Here is a 22701-nt window from a genome sequence, read left to right on the forward strand (position 1 = left end):
CAGTACAGTGGCACCTTGGTTCTCAATCCGTTCCGGAAGTCCATTCCAAAACCAAAGCGTTCCAAAACCAAGGCGCAATGCTTTCCCATAGAAAGCAATGCAAAACGGATGAATCCATTCCAGGCTTTTAAAAACAACCCCCAAAACAGCCATTGAACAGGAATTTTACTAACTAACGAGGCGATTGATCCATAAAATGAAAGTGATAAACAATGTACCGCAGTCGCACAATCGGTTCATCAGTAGCTGAACTGGGCTACACACAGTCACAAAAACAAGCAAAAAGAGCCGCGAAAGGAAAAACACAAAATAGAAAGCAAAAACACAACAGTGTAAGACTCAAAATGGAAGTGTGGCGCTCTAAACGGAGCACGTTCCGGTTCTGAAAGAAGTTCGCAATCCGGAACGCTTCCGTCCGGGTTTGCAGCGTTTGGGTTCCAAGTTGTTTGAGAACCAAGGTTCCACTATATTGCTATTTTCCACCGTTTTGGGGCCATGCCTTTTCAAAGGAAGCAGGAGTCGTGCCCTGGGGCTTCGGTTCCCGTAGGTCCGGATTTCCAGGACATGTCCGGGATTTTAAATTGCGGAAATAGCATCCTGGGTCGAACTTCAGAAAAACCAGCAAAACCTCCAAGTTTAGAACCAGGAAGTTTGGGGTAAATTCCCCCAAGAAAGCACGACATGTCCGAAATTGATTTTTTACTTCTTGAGCTACAGCAAGCCTAGAGATGTATTTTCTGCCCAGTTAGAGAGGGCCTGGGAGGTTAAAGCTTGGTGTTTTTATATAAAACGGTTTTGGGGTTTTTTCCGCTGTGGTGTCCAGGCAAGAGGGGCTGCGGGTCGATGTCGTTCCCAAACACCGCCGAAATATGTTGGCCGCAGGGGAAAGGGGTTTATCCTCTGGGATCCTGCCCCCCACGGAATCGGCGAACCCCGTTTTCGGAACGGGGTTGCGGCAAAGGACCCCGGAGCTTCGTCTTCATTTCATCCGCTACGGGTGCGGAAAAGCACTTTAAAGACGTCGTGTGACGGACCCCTTCACCGCCGCTTTTGCAAAATGCACTTTACTCGTGAGCAAGCGGGTCAGATCGAGGAAGGAGACCCCCCCCCACCCTCGAGTTGTGTTTGACAATCCCCAAAGAGAGGAAATATGTAAGAATCATAATGAATCTGACTTTTTTCCTGTTGACTGGCGATACAGAAAGGGCAGTGCTAATACTTAACGTCCTGAAAAATGCACTTTTCCCCGTGAGCTCAAAAGCTCCCAGAGGTTTATAAATAAAAGACGACATGTGGTTAGTATATCGGCCTGTTGCGTTGTTCAAAATGCGAGGCGTCGCCGTGTTGGGGTGACGCCCCCAAAAAAGGGACCGATAGCTTTTTTCCCCACGTTCACATTTGAATTTCCAAGAACCCCCAAAACCAGAGTCCAGTTCGGAGCAATAAGATGCGTGTCTGGGGAAACAAAACCGACATAAGTTTCTGGTCCTCATGATAGACTTGAAACAGAGTGGAGGCTCAACCGGTGGGGTAAGGAAGATATTTTTAGGGGTCATGAAGAACAAAACCAAACAGGCAGTTTCCTTTTTCCCCCCTCCCAGCCCACCCAAATGGTATGCTAATAAACGACTCGATATAAACACACACACACACATATATATGTATTTTTTCTTTCTTTCCAAAAAGGAAGCTTAGATGTGCATTTTCCACCTCTAGAAGCCTCACACTGTGTTTTGGGGAAAGAAGTCGCTTAATATATTTATTCTTGTGAATGTCGGTGCAAAAAGAAGAATCTATATAACGTCGCAGGCTTTGATGTTTTATGTTTCCGGGCGAATGAGAGAAGGCGTTGAAAGCATTTTATCTGTTAAAACACTATTACTGCACACACACACAGAGAGAGAGAGATAGACGCGGTCGGAGATTTAAGTGTTCTGGAAAAAAGACCTACCTTTGCAATTTTTTCCCGTTTTTGTTTTAGCCTAACGAACCGCTTCTGTTTGCATTGAATGTTTTGGGTAAAATTGTAACTTCTATTTTTTTAAAGAAAATTGGGGTGGGGGGATAAATAAAGGCCTACATTTCCTATTAGGGATTCTGGACTGCTTTTGGGGGGGGGAATGCGAAAGAAGGACAGTATTTATTTAAACGGGGGGAGGGAGAGAGAGAGAAAAGGGGTTTTTCATAAAATTTAATATAAGGCGCTTGAAACGACGAGAAGGAGAGGGACTTTTCGGGTGAGATGTATTGTGTGGAACTGTGAGATGTATATTGCACAACGAGAAAGGACGGATCTAGCAAAAATAAAGCCTTTTGCAGGATGGAAACGAAAACGGACGAGTTTGGTGTGTTGTTGTGGTTTTTTGCCATTTCTCCTCCTTGTAAGAACTAGTCCTGTTCTCACGGTGGCAACCCAGATGCGGGGCCCGAGTTCGAGAGCAGCTCACCCCTTCTGCGGTTTCCAGCAGCTGAAATTCAGAAGAATTGCTCAGCAGAGCCTTGGAGCTTTCCAAAGCCTTTTCCTCCGCCAATCTGCCCCGTCCTCTTTTAAATCCTGTGGCAGGGAGTTCCAGGGTTTAGCTCTGCGATGAGGACATTCTGTTCATCTGTCCCGGGCCCTTTGCTGGGTGGCCCAAGAGTCGGAAGGGACCCCGACGTCCTATCTGGTCCCCACCCCATGCAATGCAGGAAACTTCTGGCCCAGTCTGGGACTCGAACCCGTGGCCGGGAGAGCAAGAAAAGTCTCGCGCTCTGCAAAGGGAGCCACGTAGGAATGAATGGATCTTGATTTGCGCCAGCCGTCGGCCACAGCAATAAAACACCAATACGATATGCAAAGAATAGAAATAAAAAGTCAATGATATAAAATACATCTTAGGGCTTTGAATTAATGGTCAAATAGTGGATCTTATTGTGATTGCCCCGGCTAAAAGCCTTGCCACCTTTGCCGTCACCTGCTCATCTGGATCTGCCAAGAGAAAGGACCCTTCCTTCCTTCCTTCCTTCCTTCCTTCCTTCCTTCCTTCCTTCCTTCCTTCTCTCTCTCCCTTCTTTCCTTCCTTCTCTCTCAATTTCTTTTTCCTTCCTTCCTTCCTTCCTTCCTTCCTTCCTCTCTCTCTCACACTTTCTCTCTTCTCCATCTCCCCCCCTCTCTCTCTCTTCCTTCCTTCCTGTCTTCTCTCTTTCTCTCTCTGTTTTTCTGCCTGCCTTCCCGCTGTCTCACTCAGTTCCTTCCTTCCTTCCTTCCTTCCATCCTTCCTTCTCCTCTTTCTCTCTCTTGCCTGCTCGCTCTCACTCTCGCTCTCTTCCTCCCTCCTCTCTTCCCTTCCTCCTTCCTCTCTCTCTCTCTTCCTTCCTTCTCTCTTTCTCTCTGTTTTACTGCCTGCCTTCCTGCCTTCTCTCTCAGTTTCTTTCTTTCTTTCTTTCTTTCTTTCTTTCTTTCTTTCCTTCCTTCCTTCCTTCCTTCCTTCCTTCCTTCCTTCCTTCCTTCCTTCCCTCCCTCCCTCCTTCCCTCCCTCCCTTCCTTCTCTCCCTCTCTCTCTCTCTCTCTCTCTCCCCCTTCTCTCTTTCTCTCTCTGTTTTACTGCCTGCCTTCCTGCCTTCTCTCTCAGTTCCTTCCTTCTTTCCTTCCTTCCTTCCTTCCTTCCTTCCTTCCTTCCTTCCTCCTGCAGCACTTGGATCCTCAAGTTTCAAACGTCGCCGTTGGGCTATTGTATCGGCCGCGAGGAAGCCGACCTGGCTGGATAGGGTTACCATCAACAATAAGCTTCAGAAATACAATCATGCGCTCTCCTCTGCACACCCAGTTTCCTGGGCAGAGCTCCATATACATCATAGAAACGTCGAGTTGCAAAGGGACACCAAGTGGTCATCTATCCCAACCCGCTGCAAGGCCCACTCTCAAGGCAGAAATATATGCAGCCATCCCAGACAGGGATCAAACGTGCAGCCTTGGTGTTACCAGCACCACAGTCAAGCCGACAGAGCGACAGTGGGACCTTGGTTCTCAAACGCCTTGGTTCCCAAACACCAAAATCCCGGAAGTGTTCTGGTTTTCTAATGTTTTTCAGAAGCCAGACGTCCGACGCGGCTGTCGGCTCTTGTTTCCGGGGCGCCTGCGCCAATCAAAAGCCGCGCCTCGGTTTCCGAACATTTCAGAAGCCAAACGGACTTCCGGAACGGATTAAGTTTGCCGCTTTTGCTCTTTATTTTGCGTTTTTGTTTTGGAGGCTTTTTCGGTTCATTTCTTTTTGTGACTGTGCGGAACCCAGTTCAGCTACTGATGGATTGGTTGTGTGACTACGGAAATGGATAAAAGCCCCCCAGCCAAACAATGACTATCATTAGTACAGGTAAAGGGAGGGGGAGATATGTAATTTTAATTTTTATCATCTACAATACCGTCTTATTGGGGGTTAGGCTGGATGACCCCTTAGGGTCCCTTGCAAGTCGACAATTCTATGACAGATATAGAGCTCAGCCAGGGCCGGATTGAGGTTTGATGAGGCCCTCAGCTCCTGAAGGGTAATGGGGCCATTTATATGTCCAGCTGTCCTTTGTCAACAACAAATTGCCGCTGTTTTTTTGTGTTGAATATATGCTATATGGTAATTTATGGACCGCATAGGTTTCTCAAGCCATTTGCACATATTGCCCTGCAACCAGTCCATGCAGAATGTAGGCACCCTATATATAGAAAGGAGCAAAGCAGGGATATTTTAGGGAGCAGGCGGGGCCCATGACTTACACCCGAGGAGCCTACACAACACAAAACACTGTTGCTGTCTGTAGGTTTTATTTCATTTGTTTTTTATCTTACATTTTTGGAAATGTGCATTCAGTGTATTTTTCCCTTTAAATTTTTTTGGGGGCCCCAAGAGAGTGGGGCCCGAAGCTATAGCTTGTTTAGCTTATACGTACTTCCAGCACTGATCTCAGCCCAGGAAGCCGGCCGGGCGAAGGGGAACGAACGGTTGTGTTTCCAAGGCTGTTGTTGGCCAGGGCGACGGGTAACCCTACCCGGCTGCTTCGCTTTCCTCGCGGCCGATACAATGGCAAAACGTCGTCTGAAATGTGAACCTCCTATTATGAGCGGACGGCAGGCTGGCGGGAGATGCTTCCAGGAGCCTCGCTGAGGCCACCCGGCGCCCAAAAGCGGACCGCGGGTTCTGGACCTGGACACAGCGAGGATGGAGCCTCTGCAACAGGAAATGTAAGTTTTCTCCTGTCCGGTGTTTGCATGAAACCGGTGTTAGAAATTAGCCAGTAGCCAGGTGCATTTTGCAACAGAGTCCAGTTGCGGCAGAACATCTCCGTACGGCTAGTTCTTTCAGCTCTCTCCAGCTAAGCAACTCAGTCTCTTAAGCCAAGAAAGGGTATTCTCTATAAGATTGAATATCAATATACGTATCAAGACTTTGAGATTAGACCACTGAAGGAGCCCGGAAAACTATCTTCAGAGCATGCTACCTGCAAGAAACAGGTGCAAAATGCCGGCACCCTGTCTCTAGCTACAACTCCATCCCCTCCAACGTTTCTCCCCTGAAAATAGGGACGTCCTATTCCATCCCCTCCAACGTTTCTCCCCTGAAAATAGGGACGTCCTATTCCTTCCCCTCCAACGTTTCTCCCCTGAAAATATGGGTGTCCTATTCCATCCTGTCCAAAGTTTCTCCCGTGAAAATAGGGACGTCCTATTCCATCCCCTGCAACGTTTCTCCCCTGAAAATAGGGACGTCCTATTCCATCCCCTCCAACGTTTCTCCCCTGAAAATAGGGACGTCCTATTCCATCCCCTCCAACGTTTCTCCCCTGAAAATAGGGACGTCCTATTCCATCCCCTCCAACGTTTCTCCCCTGAAAATAGGGGCGTCCTATTCCATCCCCTCCAACGTTTCTTCCGTAAAAGAGGGATGTTCCGGGATCGACTCCGAAACCAGGACGGCTTCTGGCCATCTGGTACTATCCCTGGAAAACCGGGACACTTGGAAGTTCTGCCAGCCCTGACTGACCTCTCTCTCCCCCAGGACACCCCAGTCTCTTCCGGAGCCCGAAGGCTCTGTGGAGGTGGCCGAGCTGCGGTCAGAGGTCCAGTTCCTCCTCTCGGGCCGCGGGAGCCCCAAGATGGACTGCATCGTCTGCTACTGCTCCTACGACCTGTCCGGCCGCCTTCCCCGGCGCCTCTACTGCGGCCACACCTTTTGCCAGGCCTGCATTCGGCGACTCCACGTCGTGGCCAATGAACAGCGCTGGATCCTTTGTCCGCAGTGCCGCCAGAGCACGCCGGCTCCCCGCGGAGGGGTCACCATGCTTGACCTGGATCTCGCGGCCTTCCTGGCGGTCAAGTCAGAGAAGGACCACCCTCGGGCCGTGGCCAGGACGGAGGTGGAGGCGGCCTCCAAGTCGCCCGCCAAGGACCAGCCCGTCACCCAGCAACCCGCAGGCCTGTGCCATGAGGCAGTGGCGCGGCCGTACTTGCCGCAAAACAACTGCTGCGCCGGCTGCCTCTGCTGCGGGACCACTGCAGATTTCCAGAGCTGACCGGGCGTCGACTGGGCCCCCTAAATGCCCCACAAAGGGATAGCAGAGGCTAGCTGCCTGCTGCAAGCGCCGCTCGCCTTCCAGCCCGTATTGTCCGAGAGCTGCGTATTAACAAAAATTATTTCTGCTATTTTCATCGATGGATTTCAGATCCGTGCCCAGTAAGCCGACGGAGGCGTGTAAGAAGGTTCCTTAAAACGCTTTGGAATGCAAGCAGGAGGTTTTTTCCAGCATGTGGTGCCATTGTGGGAAAGAGAGGGCGTTTTGGGAGACGATATACGACGAGATGGAAAAGGTGTGATGATCTCAAAAACGCCCCAAGCTTTTCCTTTTCATTCCAAGGGATTGTTGTTGTTGTTGAGTTGTTTAGTCGTGTCCGCCTCTTAGAGTAAATATACGAACTATTTGAAAAGTAATGTAATGAACAGATTACGCTAGTAGGACTGCAATAAGTTTTGTAAGAAGGATTATCTGAAACATTGCAAGAAAGACTGTGAGGAGAATTATTATTTTTTTGTTGTTTAGTCGTGTCCGACTCTTCGTGACCCCCTGGACCAGAGCACGCCAGGCCCTCCTGTCTTCCACTGCCTCCCGCAGTTTGGTCAAACTCATGCTGGTGGCTTCAAGAACACTGTCCCACCATCTCGTCCTCTGTCGTCCCCTTCTCCTTGCGCCCTCCATCTTTCCCAACATCAGGGTCTTTTCCAGGGAGTCTTCTCTTCTCCTGAGGTGGCCAAAGTCTTGGAGCCTCAGCTTCAGGATCTGTCCTTTCAGTGAGCACTCAGGGCTGATTTCCTTCCGAATGGAGAGGTTGGATCTTCCTGCAGTCCATGGGACTCTCAAGAGTCTCCTCCAGCACCATAATTCAAAAGCATCCATTCTTCGGCCGTCAGCCTTCTTGACGGTCCAGCTCTCACTTCCATACATCACTACTGGGGAAACCAGAGCTTTGTTGGCAAGGTGATTTCTCTGCTCTGTCGGAAAGGTGCTGTCCCAAGAGATATGCGGCCACAAAGAATGGACTTTCCCAGAAAGTTCGGGTACGAGAAGAAGATGAGGGATAGCTCTGCTCCAAGGTCCCTGCAGGGGTCGTTTTCCAGCACAAACCGGGGACATTAATTTATTTTGTATGCCTAGGGGGGGCTTTGCTGCTATGCCAGGATACTGAGACCCACCTGGGTCCGTTTGCAGGATTGCACCAAGGTCAACGTTTTCTGGGCAAAAGTATATTTTTTTCAGATCTCTCGGATAACTGGGCAAAAACCATCCACCCCTCCTTTTCATCTGCATCTTTGGAATTTGTATGTTTTATTATTGACACCTATATAACAAGGAACCAGTTTTGCATCCGGCCAGGACTTAAAAACTGCCAAATTTTGGATGACCTCAGCCGGGCAAATTCCTCACTACTTCCCAAAGCTGAGACTTGTCGAAAAAGTGTTTTGTCTGCGGAGACCAAACAGCCGCTTCGGAGGGAAATCAGCAAGTCGGAGACCCCAAAATGGATTTCCTGGAGTCTGCTCAGCAAATTTAGGAACTGGAATTTGAGCCCTGCCCAAGTCCACTATGTCAGAGCGAGACAGGGCTTGGGTTCAAATTTCCAGGTCTCCATTTGGTTTGGTTTTCTCAACACCCGCTGGGTTCCTGCCTGCCATCTCTGGGCTTCCAATACATTGATCCCGACGGACCGAGCGGCTCTGTCTTTTGTATGACGGCATTTCGTTAGCAACCGTGAGGACAGATATTGCTGCACAAAAGCGGGTTGGACTAGATGACCCCAGGGTCCCCTTCTAGGACTCAAGCGGCCGCTTAACTTACGGACTTCTGAGGACGCTCTTGACGGACTCTGCCTGGCCAAAGATGAGACGCGGTTTGGAGAAAGAAGTTGAATTTTTAAAATTTTTATTATTATAGTAAAACCAGAGTAGAATGAGTTTCTGCGAAGTTTGCTCCCATTAAACAGGGTTTAAACTGCTTTGGTGTGTTTCGTAGCATGGGTTTAACTCCCTAATCCTATCCTGCCTGCTGTAACCGCTGCTCCTTACTGCCCAAACCAGCCGTTCTCCTCCCTCTCCCAAGCCCAAATCCTTTAACTGCCCTGTCACCTGTCTGTCACGCTCCACCCTCAGCCAATCGGCACGCAGCACACCCCAAAGGTCCCGCCCACTGGACTCCACCTTACCTTAAACCCCACAGATATCTCTTTGGGTACCACTTTGCCGTATGTGTCTTAATATGCAAACCCTACACAAGTCGTGTTAACAACGGCAAGCACCACACACACACACAAACACACACACAGAAAGCAGCCTTTTATTGGGAAGTTTTTAAAGTTTGGCGTTTTATTGTGCTTTTATATGTGCTGCAAGCCGCCCAGGGTGGCTGGGGAATAATAATAATAATAATAATAATAATAATAATAATAATAATAATAATAAAGCTCTGGCACCTCTTCCTTTTTTAAAAAAGATATTTATTGAGAAATTTTTTTGAATATAAAAAAATAAAAAATAAACATACAAAATAATAAGCAGTTAAAAACACACATTAATTTTCAATAACATAACTTCCATACCCTTATTTCCTCCGACCTCCTCGTACTTCCCTTCTTTGTATTCCATTTCAGTTTGTTAGTTCAGCAAATCCTTACCATTAAACTTTTACCCATTTATAATCCTTTTTTCATATCTCCTAAAGCATTACAGCTGGAAACCGCTTAGTTTCTATCCAACATCTTTCTAACGTTCATTAATTTTACAATATTTCTTTAAGTAGTCTTTGAATTTCTTCCAGTCTTCTTTCACCGACTCTTCTCCCTGGTCTCGGATTCTGCCAGTCATCTCAGCCAGTTCCATGAAGTCAGTCACCTTCATCTGCCATTCTTCCAGAGTGGGTAAATCTTGTGTCTTCCAATACTTTGCAATGAGTATTCATACGCATAGCATCAGGGTCTTTTCCAGGGAGTCTTCTCTTCTCCTGAGGTGGCCAAAGTCTTGGAGCCTCAGCTTCAGGATCTGTCCTTCCAGTGAGCACTCAGGGCTGATTTCCTTCCGAATGGAGAGGTCGGATCTTCTTGCAGTCCATGGGACTCTCAAGAGTCTCCTCCAGCACCAGAATTCAAAAGCATCCATTCTTCGGCCATCAGCCTTCTTGATGGTCCAGCTCTCACTTCCATACATCACTACTGGGAAAACCAGAGCTTGAACTATACGGACCTTTGTCGGCAAGGTGATGTCTCTGCTTTTTAAGATGCTGTCTTGGTTTGTCATTGCTTTTTTCCCAAGAAGCAGGCGTCTTTTAATTTCGTGACTGCTGTCACCATCTGCGGTGATCATGGAGCCCAAGAAAGTAAAATCTCTCACTGCCTCCATTTATATAATAATAATACCTTATTAATAATACCTTCATCTGCCATTCTTCCAGGGGCACCTCTTCCTTCCTTGGAGCTTTTGAAAGCAGAGTTTCGATGGCCATTCATCATGGATTCTTCCGCTGGGGTTCCTGCATCGAAGGCAGGTGGACTGGATGACCTTTGGAGGTCCCTTCCAACTGTTATAAGAAGAAAAAACCTTCTTCTTTTCCCTTACGGGGTATCCAAAAGCCCGTTTGGGGTCCTTAAGCAGGTTCCCTATGCCGCCACGTTTAAGAAGGAAGCTTCCAGCTATCGCATCTTGCCAGCTGCTTGGGGATTGGCTACAAGGCGCATTTGCCCGTTCCACAAAAATAAAAACCAGGTCAGTTCTGCTTCGCAGCTCCATCTGGTACCTTGGCTGAGACCCTCTTCCCCCTGCGGCTTCCTATAGATGAAATCCTAGAATCCTAGAGTTGGAAGAGACCCCAAGGGCCATCGAGTCCAACCCCCTGCCAAGCAGGAAACACCATCAGAGCACTCCTGACATATGGTTGTCAAGCCTCTGCTTAAAGACCTCCAAAGGAGGAGACTCCACCACACTCCTTGGCAGCAAATTCCACTGTCGAACAGCTCTTACTGTCAGGAAGTTCTTCCTAATGTTTAGGTGGAATCTTCTTTCTTGTAGTTTGGATCCATTGCTCCGTGTCCGCTTCTCTGGAGCAGCAGAAAACAACCTTTCTCCCTCCTCTATGTGACATCCTTTTATATATTTGAACATGGCTATCATATCACCCCTTAACCTCCTCTTCTCCAGGCTAAACATGCCCAGCTCCCTTAGCCGTTCCTCATAAGGCATCGTTTCCAGGCCTTGGACCATTTTGGTTGCCCTCCTCCGGACACGTTCCAGTTTGTCAGTGTCCTTCTTGAACTGGGGTGCCCAGAACTCATAGCTCGATTCTCGCTTGATCTTTATGATTATCATTGACCTTGGGATAAAGCAACCAGCCTCTTCAAATCCAAGGAGACGAGGAAACGCAGTTTGTCTATGTGCGGATAATAAGAATAAGAATAATAATTTATTATTTATACCCCGCCCATCTGGATGAGTTTCCCCAGCCACTCTGGGCGGCTCCCAATCGAGTTTTTAAATCGAGTTTTAAAAACAATACAGTTTCTCCGCTGGCACGGGAAGGAGGGTGGAGAATTTGGGGAAAAGAATTTGGGAAATTGTGGCTGCCTCGTTAGGTACAAATGTGGTCTTGGAGGCGATCTCGTGCGGACGGAGCGTGCAAGTAGACTTGTGAAAAGGAGACAAACTTTCCCAAGGTGGGGGGGGGGGAAAGCCACATAAACAAGGAGGGATGGTCTTTTGAAAAGTCCTATGTACATGTAAAAAAAAATGTTTCTGAGACAGAGACGACGCAGACGAACGCGCATGGGATCCATCAGGTGCGCAGACGGCCTACAAAGCAGGGTGGATGAAAATCAACAGGGTTTTTTTTAAAAAAATAAATAAATTCAAAAATGGATTTTTCCCATTTAAATTGGATTTTTAAAAATTTAAATAGCTTTTCATAGCTCTATGGCCCCCACAACCCCTTTGCTACCTCTGAGACCCCTCTAGCCTTTTCATAGCTCTGTGGCCCCTCTGCCCCTTTCCTACCTCTGAGACCCCTCTACCTGTGGCACCTCTGTCCCTATTCTAACCCTGTGACACCTCTACACTTTTCATAGATCTGTGGCTTCTCTACCCCTTTCCTACCTCTGAGACGCCTCTACCCTTTTCATAGCTCTGTGTCCTCTTTCCTACCTCTGAGACGCCTCTATACTTTTCATAGCTCTGTGGCCCCTCTGTCCCTAGTCTAACCCTGTGACACCTCTACACTTTTCATAGCTCTGTGGCCCCTATACCGCTGGTCTACCTCTGAGACCCCTCTACGCTTTCATAGCTCTGTAGCACCTTTCCTACCTCTGAGACGCCTCTACCCTTTTCATAGCTCTGTGGCCCCTCTGCCCCTTTCCTACCTCTGAGACCCCTCTACACTTTTCATAGCTCTGTGGCCCCTTTCCTACCTCTGAGACGCCTCTACACTTTCATAGCTCTGTAGCACCTTTCCTACCTCTGAGACGCCTCTACCCTTTTCATAGCTCTGTGGCCCCTCTGCCCCTTTCCTACCTCTGAGACCCTTCTACGCTTTTCATGGCTCTGTGGCCACTTTCCTACCTCTGAGACGCCTCTACACTTTTCATAGCTCTGTGGCCACTCTACCTCTGAGACGCTTCTAACCTTTTCATAGCTCTGTGGCCCCTCTGCCCCTTTCCTACCTCTGAGACCCCTCTACCCTTTTCATAGCTCTGTGGCCCCTTTCCTACCTCTGAGACGCCTCTACGCTTTTCATAGCTCTGTGGCCTCTTTCCTACCTCTGAGACGCCTCTATGCTTTTCATAGCTCTGTGGCCCCTCTGTCCCTATTCTAACCCTGTGACACCTCTACACTTTTCATAGATCTGTGGCTTCTCTACCCCTTTCCTACCTCTGAGACGCCTCTATGCTTTTCATAGCTCTGTGGCCCCTTTCCTACCTCTGAGACGCCTCTACCCTTTTCATAGCTCTGTGGCCTCTTTCCTACCTCTGAGACCCCTCTACCCTTTTCATAGCTCTGTGGCCCCTCTGTTCCCTATTCTAACCCTGTGACACCTCTACACTTTTCATAGATCTGTGGCTTCTCTACCCCTTTCCTACCTCTGAGACGCCTCTATGCTTTTCATAGCTCTGTGGCCCCTTTCCTACCTCTGAGACGCCTCTACCCTTTTCATAGCTCTGTGGCCCCTCTGCCCCTTTCCTACCTCTGAGACCCTTCTACGCTTTTCATGGCTCTGTGGCCACTTTCCTACCTCTGAGACGCCTCTACACTTTTCATAGCTCTGTGGCCACTCTACCTCTGAGACGCTTCTAACCTTTTCATAGCTCTGTGGCCCCTCTGCCCCTTTCCTACCTCTGAGACCCCTCTACCCTTTTCATAGCTCTGTGGCCCCTTTCCTACCTCTGAGACGCCTCTACGCTTTTCATAGCTCTGTGGCCTCTTTCCTACCTCTGAGACGCCTCTATGCTTTTCATAGCTCTGTGGCCCCTCTGTCCCTATTCTAACCCTGTGACACCTCTACACTTTTCATAGATCTGTGGCTTCTCTACCCCTTTCCTACCTCTGAGACGCCTCTATGCTTTTCATAGCTCTGTGGCCCCTTTCCTACCTCTGAGACGCCTCTACCCTTTTCATAGCTCTGTGGCCTCTTTCCTACCTCTGAGACCCCTCTACCCTTTTCATAGCTCTGTGGCCCCTCTGTTCCCTATTCTAACCCTGTGACACCTCTACACTTTTCATAGATCTGTGGCTTCTCTACCCCTTTCCTACCTCTGAGACGCCTCTAACCTTTTCATAGCTCTGTGGCCGCTTTCCTACCTCCGAGACCCCTCTACACTTTTCATAGCTCTATCGCCTATGAGACCACAGAGCTATGAAAATAGTAGAGGAGTCTCAGAGGTAGAATGGGGTAGAGGGGTCACAGAGCTATGAAAAGGTTAGAGGCGTCTCAGAGGTAGAGTGGCCACAGAGCTATGAAAAGTGTAGAGGCGTCTCAGAGGTAGGAAAGAGGCCACAGAGCTATGAAAAGTGTAGAGGCGTCTCAGAGGTAGGAAAGAGGCCACAGAGCTATGAAAAGTGTAGAGGGGTCTCAGAGGTAGGAAAGTGGCCACAGAGCTATGAAAAGAATAGAGGGGTCTCAGCGGTCGGAAAGGGGCTACAGAGCTATGAAAAGCGTAGAGGGGTCTCAGAGGTAGAAAAGGGGCCACAGAGCTATGAAAAGTGTAGAGGGGTCTCAGAGGCAGAATAGGGGCAGAAGGGCCACAGAGCTATGAAAAGGGTAGAGGGGTCTCAGGGATAGGAAAGGGGTAGAGGGACTACAGAGCTATGAAAAGGATAGAGGGGTCTCAGAGGTAGGAAAGGGGCCACAGAGCTATGAAAAGCGTAGAGGGGTCTCAGAGGCAGAATAGGGGCAGAAGGGCCACAGAGCTATGAAAAGGGTAGAGGGGTCTCAGGGATAGGAAAGGGGTAGAGGGGCTACAGAGCTATGAAAAGGATAGAGGGGTCTCAGAGGCAGGAAAGGGGTAGAGGGGCTACAGAGCTATGAAAAGCGTAGAGGGGTCTCAGAGGTAGGAAAGGGGCCACAGAGCTATGAAAAGCGTAGAGGGGTCTCAGAGGTAGGAAAGGGGCCACAGAGCTATGAAAAGTGTAGAGGGGTCTCAGAGGCAGAATAGGGGCAGAAGGGCCACAGAGCTATGAAAAGGGTAGAGGGGTCTCAGGGATAAGAATGGGGTAGAGGGGCTACAGAGCTATGAAAAGGATAGAGGGGTCTCAGAGGTAGGAAAGGGGTAGAGGAGCCACAGAGCTATGAAAAGCGTAGAGGGGTCTCAGAGGTAGAGGGACCACAGAGCTATGAAAAGGGTAGAGGCGTCTCAGAGGTAGGAAAGGGGCCACAGAGCTATGAAACGTGTAGAGGGGCCTCAGATGTAGAAAAGGGGTAGAGGGGCCACAGAGCTATGAAAAGGGTAGAGGGGCCTAAGATGTAGAAAAGGGGTAGAGGGGCCACAGAGCTATGAAACGTGTAGAGGGGCCTCAGATGTAGAAAAGGGGTAGAGGGGCCACAGAGCTATGAAAAGGGTAGAGGGGTCTCAGGGATAAGAATGGGGTAGAGGGGCTACAGAGCTATGAAAAGGATAGAGGGGTCTCAGAGGTAGGAAAGGGGTAGAGGAGCCACAGAGCTATGAAAAGCGTAGAGGGGTCTCAGAGGTAGAGGGACCACAGAGCTATGAAAAGGGTAGAGGCGTCTCAGAGGTAGGAAAGGGGCCACAGAGCTATGAAACGTGTAGAGGGGCCTCAGATGTAGAAAAGGGGTAGAGGGGCCACAGAGCTATGAAAAGGGTAGAGGGGTCTCAGAGGCATGAAAGGGGTAGAGGAGCCACAGAGTTATGAAAAGGTTAGAGGGGTCTCAGAGATAGGAAAGGGGTAGAGGGGCCACAGAGCTATGAAAAGCATAGAGGGGTCTCATAGGTAGAGGAGCCACAGAGCTATGAAAAGGGTGGAGGCGTCTCAGAGGCAGGAAAGGGGTAGAGGGGTCTCAGAGGTAGAAAGGGGGCAGAGGGACCACAGAGCTATGAAAAGGGTAGAGGGGTCTCAGAGGTAGAATAGGGGTAGAGAGGCCACAGAGCTAGGAAAGGAATAGAGGGGTCTCAGAGGTAGTAAAGGGATAGTGGGGGCCACAGAGCTAAGAGGGGCCACAGAGCTCTACCCCTTTCCTACCTCCATCCACCCTTACAGCCCTTTCCCTTCCCAGAACCCATCACTATTTACCTCTGAAATTGAAATTGCCTCCCCTGTAGCTCAAGACCACCCCCCAAAGCATCATATGTATATCAAAGTCATTGTTGAACTGAAATACAATTAAGAAGAAGTATATTAACAGTGAAATAATTATTCAGCTCTAACTTAAAGGGATTTTTTTTTAATTCACAACAAACTTAACAATGCAAACACCTTGGTATTTGGCAATGATGAAAGATCCTTTAGAAACACAATTTACAAAGACACATCATCTGGTCTCTAGAAACTTGCTATAACATGAAATAGGTGCGAACATATGAAGCAAACTACTAATAATGATAAATAGCAGAATGTAGGCACCCTGTATATAGAAAGGAGCAAAGCAGTGATATTTTAGGGCGCAGGCGGGGCCCATGACTTACATCATAGAAGCCCACACAACACAAAACACAGTTGCTGGATGTAGGTTTTATTTCATTTCTTATCTTATATTTTGGAAATGCACAGCCAGGTTGTTTTTTTCCTTTTATTTTTTGGGGGGCCCCCAAGAGAGTGGGGCCCAAAGCTAGAGTTTGTTTAGCTTAGACATAAATCTGGCACTGATCGCTGCCTGAATATCCTCTCTTTAGCGCTCGCAAAGAACAATTGCAAAGACCTGGACACTCCGTAGCTTATTGCAACTTGTGGGGAGACCTCTGAGACCCCAATTCACCCCATGGACTTTGCTATCTGTCCCCAGGTGACACCCCCATTCTCATAGCTTCCAAAGTTTCCCTTTTTTAAGGGAACTTCCCTTATTCCGAATAGGATTCCTCGCAAGAAAACGTTGACAGCTCTGGCCATTCTTGCCTGCGTTGTCCTTGAACCCCAATGATGACCTAGTACAGAAGCGAATTTTCAAATCCATCGCCCCGCCCACTTCCCCCTCTGGTTCCGCCCATTGCTAGTGTGTGGCCCTCGGAAGCTTGCGCAGGTGGAGAAAGCGGCCCTCAGCTGCCAAACAGCCCCCTCGCCTCCCTCTCCGGCAAAATCCTTTCCCACCCCTTCCTTGCCCCCATCCTGAGTGTCTCATAGGGTGTTTTCAGAGCAGCAACAGCAGGGAAACCGCCCCAGGCGACTCGAGCGAGCGAGCCCAGCCACGCGGAGAGCGAGAAAAAGGAAAAGCGAACGCGACATGGATTGCTTTTGCTCCTGCAAAAGACCCTTCGGGCCGGGGACACCACAGAGAAGGCCCTACATCCCCGAAGAGACAAACCGCATCTCGACGTTGGCGCCGGGCTCACATCTGCCCACCCGGCGCTTGGCAGCGAAGGGGAAGACTTTGCGGAAAGCCCTCTGGAAACTGGCGCCCATGAAGGCGTAGACGATGGGGTTGAGGGAGGAGCTGGCGTACGACATGCAATGAGCCCAGATTTTCAGCTTGTAGGTGTAATAGTTGCGGCGGAAACCGGCGCCAAAGGCTTGGGCGAGAATCAGAAGCTGCATTGGGCCCCAGCAGATGGCGAAGAGGACGACGATGGCGCCCACCATCCGTGATATCTTGCCCCGCATGGCTTCCGAGCGCTCAGCCAGCTGCCGGACCTGGGAGGAGTCAAGAAGGGGACTTGCAATCAGATCGGCTTGGCCTCTGCGGTCTCCGCTCTGCTGCCCGTGGAGGTCAGTTCTGTGTCTGCCAGCTCCATCTGGTACACAGGATGAGACCCTCCCCGCCCACAGACTGTCTGGCCAGAGTGGTGCATGCTCTGGTTTTCTCCCGCTTGGACTACTGCCATGCGCTCTCCGTGGGGCTGCCTTTGAAGGTGATGAGGAAACTGCAATTAATCCAGAATATGGCAGCCAGACTGGGGACTGGGAGCAGCCACCAGGACCATATAACACCGGTCCAGAAAGACCTACATTGGCTCCCAGGACATTTCTGAGCACAATTCAAAGTGTTGGTGCTGACCTTGAAAGCCCTAAACGGCCCAGTAGACCTGAAGGAGCGTCTCCACCCCATCGTCCAGCCCGGACACCGGGGTCCATCTCCCGAGGGCCTTCTGGCGGTTCCCTCCCTGCAAGAAGCCAAGTTACAGGGAACCAGGCAGAGGGCCTTCTCGGTGGTGGCGCCCTCCCTGTGGAACGCCCTCCCGTCAGATGTCAAGGAAAGAATGAACTACCTGACTTTTAGAAGACACCTGAATGCAACCCTGTTTAGGGAAATTTTTAATGTTTGATGTTTTATTGTGTTTTTAATATCCATCTGGTATGCAGGCTGAGACCCTCCCTGCCCGTAGACTGCCTGGCCAGAGTGGTGCATGCTCCGGTTGTCTCCTGCTTGGACTACTGCCATGCGCTCTCCGTGGGGCTCCCTTTGAAGGTGACCCAGAAACTGCAATTAATCCAGAATGCGGCAGCCAGACTGGGGACTGGGAGTGGAGACCACATAACACTGGTCCTGAAATACCTACACTGGCTCCCAGACATTTCCAAGCATAATTCAAAGTGTTGGTGCTGACCTTTCAAGCCCTAAATGGCCCAGTAGACCTGAAGGACCGTCTCCACCCCAGACACCAGGGTCCATCTCCCGAGGGCCTTCTGGTGGTTCCCTCCCTGCGAGAAGCAAAGTTATAGGGAACCAGGCACAGGGCTTTCTCGGTGATGGCCCCCACCCTAAACCAAAGGTTGGCAAGGCTTACCGGGCATGGGCTGGATCCACAGAGATCCTTCATGGGCTGGGCTGGTGCAGCACAACGCCAGAAATCACGTCTGCGCATGCCCAGATGCCGAAAATCGCACCTGCGACGAAGCGATTTTCGGTTTCTGGGCATGTACAGAAGCGATTTCTGGCACCGCAAACATAAAGATCAGGCTTGCTAGCCGCTTTGCTTCTCAATATTCTCTGCTTGGCCTCTGCTATTTCCTCCTACCAATAGAAAACCCATTTAAGGACTCTAGACGCGCTCAGGTGCCCCATAAGGGGAAAAGGAGCAGTTTTTTTCTTATAACAAGAGCATGCAAAGATGTCCTCTATTTCCTAAATAAGTCGTAGGAAAGATCTGCCTTGTCCAGCCTCACGTTTCTCACATTGCATAACCAGACATTACATCTGGAGATTGCAGAAACTACAAGCGGAAGAGTTTTGGAGTCTGAGCTCGCTTACTTCCCTCTTCCCTCCTCATTCCTCTTTCCTTTTGTGCTGTCTGCTTGACCTCTGTTATTTTCGCCTACCGATAGGGAACCAACTTAAGGACTCTATAGGGGCCTTTGGATACCCCATAAGGGGAAAGGAGTGGAGATTTCCCTTATAACATTTCGATAATAAACCTGATTTGCAAGCGGTGGTAGCGGAATAATTTCGACGGCGACTGTAAGATTGCTGTGCGATTGATACCTGGTTCTCGGAGGTCTCCACCACGGGGCGTCCCATCTGGTACATCATAGCGGTGTAGCAAAGGAGGATGATCAACAAGGGGAGCAGGTAAACCACGAGGAAATTGTATAGGATGAAGGCCCTCTCGTGAGTGACGGAGGGGAAAGTCTCACTGCAGTAGATCCGGGGACCGAACCAGTAGCCCTCGGTCAGCTGGTTGTAGACCAGAACCGGAGTGGAGACGGCGAAGGAACCTGCGGGCGGAAAGGCCAGGGTCCCAAATTCACCCAACGGTTCTGAAGTCTCGGACAGAACCGGCTCGAACCCTAGGTCAAGTGGGGCAACTTCCTCCAGCAAAGGATGTTCCGCTAGAATTTGCGGAGAAGCAAAATGGACTTCCTGGTCCGATAAGGTGCAATGGGCAATCTATACGGAAGATCGATTGTATACAGCGGCACCTTGGTTCTCAAACGCCTTGGTACTCAAACAACTTGGAACCCAAACACTGCAAACCCGGGAGGAAGTGTTCCGGTTTGCGAACTTTTCCTGGAAGCTGAAGGTGCTTCATTTTGAGCGTCACGCTTCTTTTTTGAGTGTTACACCAAGGTCTGCCTGGTTTTGCTATATACAGTGGTACCTCGGGTTACATACGCTTCAGGTTACAGACTCTGCTAACCCAGAAATAGTGCTTCGGGTTAAGAACTTTGCTTCAGGATGAGAACAGAAATCGTGCTCCGACGGCAGCAGGAGGCCCCATTCGCTAAAGTGGTGCTTCAGGTTAAGAACAATTTCAGGTTAAGAACAGACCTCCGGAATGAATTAAGTACTTAACCTGAGGTACCACTGTAGTTGTTTTTGTGACCGTATGCAACCCAGTTCAGCTACCGATGGATGGATTGCAAGTGTGACTGCAGTGCATTGTTCATCGCTTTCGTTTTATGGATCGATGGTCTCGTTAGATAGCAAAATTCGTGTTAAATTGCTGTTTTTCAAAGTCTGCAACGGATTACAATGGAACCCCGAGTTACAGACGCTTACAGACGCTTCAGGTTACAAACTCCACTAACCCAGAAATAGTACCTCGGGTTAAGAACTTTGCTTCAGGATGAGAACAGAAATCGTGTGGCGGCAGCTGGAGGCCCCATTCGCTAAAGTGGTGCTTCAGGTTAAGAACAGTTTCAGGTTAAGAACGGACCTCCAGAACGAACTCGAGGTACCACTGTAATCCCTTTTGGTGCCTTGGTTCTCAAATTTAATCCGTTCCAGAAGTCCGTCCCAGATCCAAAGCGTTCCAAAACCAAGGCGCGCTCTCCCGTAGAAAGTCACGCGAAACGGATTAATCCGTTCCAGACTTTTGCCCCGCAGGAGATGGGTGGCGAGGGTGCTGGCCAAAGTTCAGGCCGAGGCGGCCGGGCAGGGACTTCCCTTTTGTGGAAACCGAGGGGTCCTCTATGGTATGCCCGCCCCCCTACTCACCGACCCAGATGCCGGCGCTGACCGTGGCCGCCACGAGGGGGGTGCGTTGCTGCAAGGCCCGGAGGGGAAAGACGGTCACGTACCAACGGTCAACACTCATAGCGGTCAAGGTGATGCATGTGGCTTGCACAGAGACCTGCGAAGCCAAAAAGACAGGGCGGGGTGTTTATGACAGTGGGACTTTGGTTCCCAAACGCCTCGGTTCCCAAAAATCAGAATTGGCTTTGACAGCCCAAGTCTCCATCGAGGGACCCTTAAGTCCGTTATCGGTCAGAGAAAATTTGGACGGTGCAAGGACGTTGCTTTAAACAATAACAGGCAACATATGGCTAATAATGTTCTAACAAAATATACCGTATTTTTTGCACCATAACACTCACTTTTTTCCTCCTTAAAAGGGGAAATGTCTGTGCGTGTTATGGAGGGAATGCCTACGGGTGGCATGCCTACGGATTTTCCTCCTCTAAAAACTACGTGCGTGTTATGGTCGGGTGCGTGTTATTATTATTATTAGCAATATGTTGCCTGTTATTGTTTAAAGCAGGGGTCAGCAAACTTTTTCAGCAGGGGGCCAGTCCACTGTCCCTCAGGCCACACTATATTTTTTTTGGGGGGGGGGAATGAACAAATTCCTATGCCCCACAAATAACCCAGAGATGCATTTTAAATAAAAGCACACATTCTACTCATGTAAAAACACGCTGGTTCCCAGACTATCCGAGGGCCGGATTGAGAAGGCGATTGGGCCGGATCCGGCCCCCAGGCCTTAGTTTGCCTACCCATATTCTTGTAGCAGGTGGTTCCCCAGACTTGCTTGCCTGAACTGAAGTTCATTACGGATAAGATAGAGAGGTTCTAGCCCAGGGGTCTTCAAACTTTTCCAGCAGGGGGCAGGTCCCCTGTCCCTCAGACCTTGTGGGGGGCTGGACTATATTTTGGAAAGAAAAAATGAATGAATTCCTATGCCCCACAAATAACCCAGAGGTGCATTTTAAATAAAAGGACACATTCTACTCATGTGAAAACACGCTGATTCCCGGACTGTCCAGGGGCCGGATTGAGAAGGCTATTGGGCCAGATCTGGCCCCCGGGCCTTAGGTTTTTGGGGGGCAGATAGCCCCTGCAAGCAGTCGCAAACTCACCTGTTGGATGTAATTGACAAATTTGCACATAAACTCCCCAAAAATCCATCCCGGAAGAGGATAAAGGACAGCCGTGAACGGGACACAGCAGATCAGGAAAATGATATCCGTGACGGCCAGGTTTGCTGTTTGGACAAAGGGCACAATTTGGAAAAAGTTTAGAAGAAGAAGAAAAGATAAACTGAAGGGAGCAACTTCCCTGTAAGGAAAGCGTGGAGGTTTTTATCATTTAGAGGAAAAGCATGAAATTACGTCGAAAGTGACTAGAGGAAATTTTTCCTCCGTTTCAGAAATGGCTAGCTTAACTGGTAGAATAAGGGACGGATCTACACACAGGGGGTGGGGGAAGAAACGCCATAAATAAGTCAGAAATCAAATTGTCATAACAAAAGAAAAAAACCGCTATGGAAAAACTGCATAGAATTTTTTTTTTACTCTCCTGCACCCTCTGGTGTTGCATGTTTATAACGCTGGGTTTTTTTAACAAAAAATCTAATGTAGCTGAGTCCTGGAAGAAAATCTTTAAAGAAGATTGGGGGGGGGGACGGTGGAACATTTGAAAAAAATTATTGTCAGCGACTTGAAACGTTAGCAGGGCGAGAATAAATTTAGGGGCAAAATCATCAAAATGGGAAGAGGAAGAATAAGGAATAATTAGAATATGCGGCAGTAAAGGGAAAATTGAAATGAACCATGGAAGGGGGAAGGGAAGTTGATGCTTGGTTTATTTTCGTTTGAAAATGATAAATAACATTTTTATATAAGTTTTTTTCCCTTTCTAATAACACCAGGAACCGTGGGCCCTATCCTATAAGTGTGGGATGTGAAACACAAGAGCAGTCAAGTACAACATTCCTAGAGTGATCATGTTTTGACATGGGGAGGGATGTTTGTCCAGCCAGCAGGTAAACGTCCTGTTTCCTTTTAGGCTGGGACAGACTTCCTCTACATGTGACCAGAGGTGGGTGTGGCCTCACCTGTGCAGGTAATGACAAAAGCACAGGGCAGGGCAGCCATCTCTCTCTCTTTCACCACATGCATCAAAGACACAACATCTATGGAGTGAAAGATGCCCTCTTGGCTCCCAGCCCAGAGAGGACAAAGGGACTGTCTTCTTATAAGATAGACTCCAAATGTACGTTACTTCATTAAGCTTAAGTCTGCCTTCTGGAATCTGATTGTGAACAGAATGTGAGTAAATTATTTTTATACTTTTGTAAAAGACTGTGTCGTCTCTTCTGTTTTATGAGGGAATAAGGGGAAATTACCAGAATAGTTATCATAGAGGCTTTAGTGAGCCTGAGCAAACGCTGCCGTTGCAAACTTAAAATAAAGGGGAATGTTTTACTCTGCTGAAATTGGGGGACTTGTTAACACAAGTTGGATAAGGATATAATCAGACAATATATCCTCTCCTGCGTCCCTGAACATTCCCACAATAAGAACATCCCAAAAGAGTGTAAGA

At 49.0% G+C, this 22701-nt stretch overlaps 2 protein-coding genes across 5 annotated transcripts in view; one reads left to right on the forward strand and one right to left on the reverse strand.

The window, feature by feature from the left end:
* KISS1R (KISS1 receptor) overlaps nt 1-22701 on the reverse strand; it is a 285361-nt gene that overhangs the window by 261409 nt on the left and 1251 nt on the right. For 2 of the 4 annotated variants that reach the window (XM_082206610.1, XM_082206609.1), the window contains 4 exons: nt 21237-21361; nt 20095-20230; nt 18640-18872; nt 15489-16850 (listed from right to left, as the gene is read on the reverse strand). In XM_082206610.1, coding sequence (XP_082062736.1) covers nt 16503-16850; nt 18640-18872; nt 20095-20230; nt 21237-21361 — 842 coding nt within the window. In that variant the 3' untranslated portion in view covers nt 15489-16502. Of the gene's footprint in view, nt 1-4393; nt 4743-15488; nt 16851-18639; nt 18873-20094; nt 20231-21236; nt 21362-22701 lie in introns of those variants that run through there. The other 2 variants (XR_014215177.1, XR_014215176.1) reach the window with 2 other exon arrangements.
* On the forward strand, nt 5177-7354 carry LOC309523160 (RING finger protein 224-like). Its single transcript, XM_082206915.1, has 2 exons — nt 5177-5212; nt 6027-7354. Exons 1-2 carry the CDS (start codon nt 5190-5192, stop codon nt 6538-6540), a joined length of 537 nt encoding a protein of 178 aa, XP_082063041.1. The 5' UTR covers nt 5177-5189; the 3' UTR covers nt 6541-7354.

The sequence above is a fragment of the Podarcis vaucheri genome (genome assembly GCF_965113315.1).
Source record: "Podarcis vaucheri genome assembly, chromosome: 18".
NCBI lineage: Eukaryota > Metazoa > Chordata > Lepidosauria > Squamata > Lacertidae > Podarcis > Podarcis vaucheri.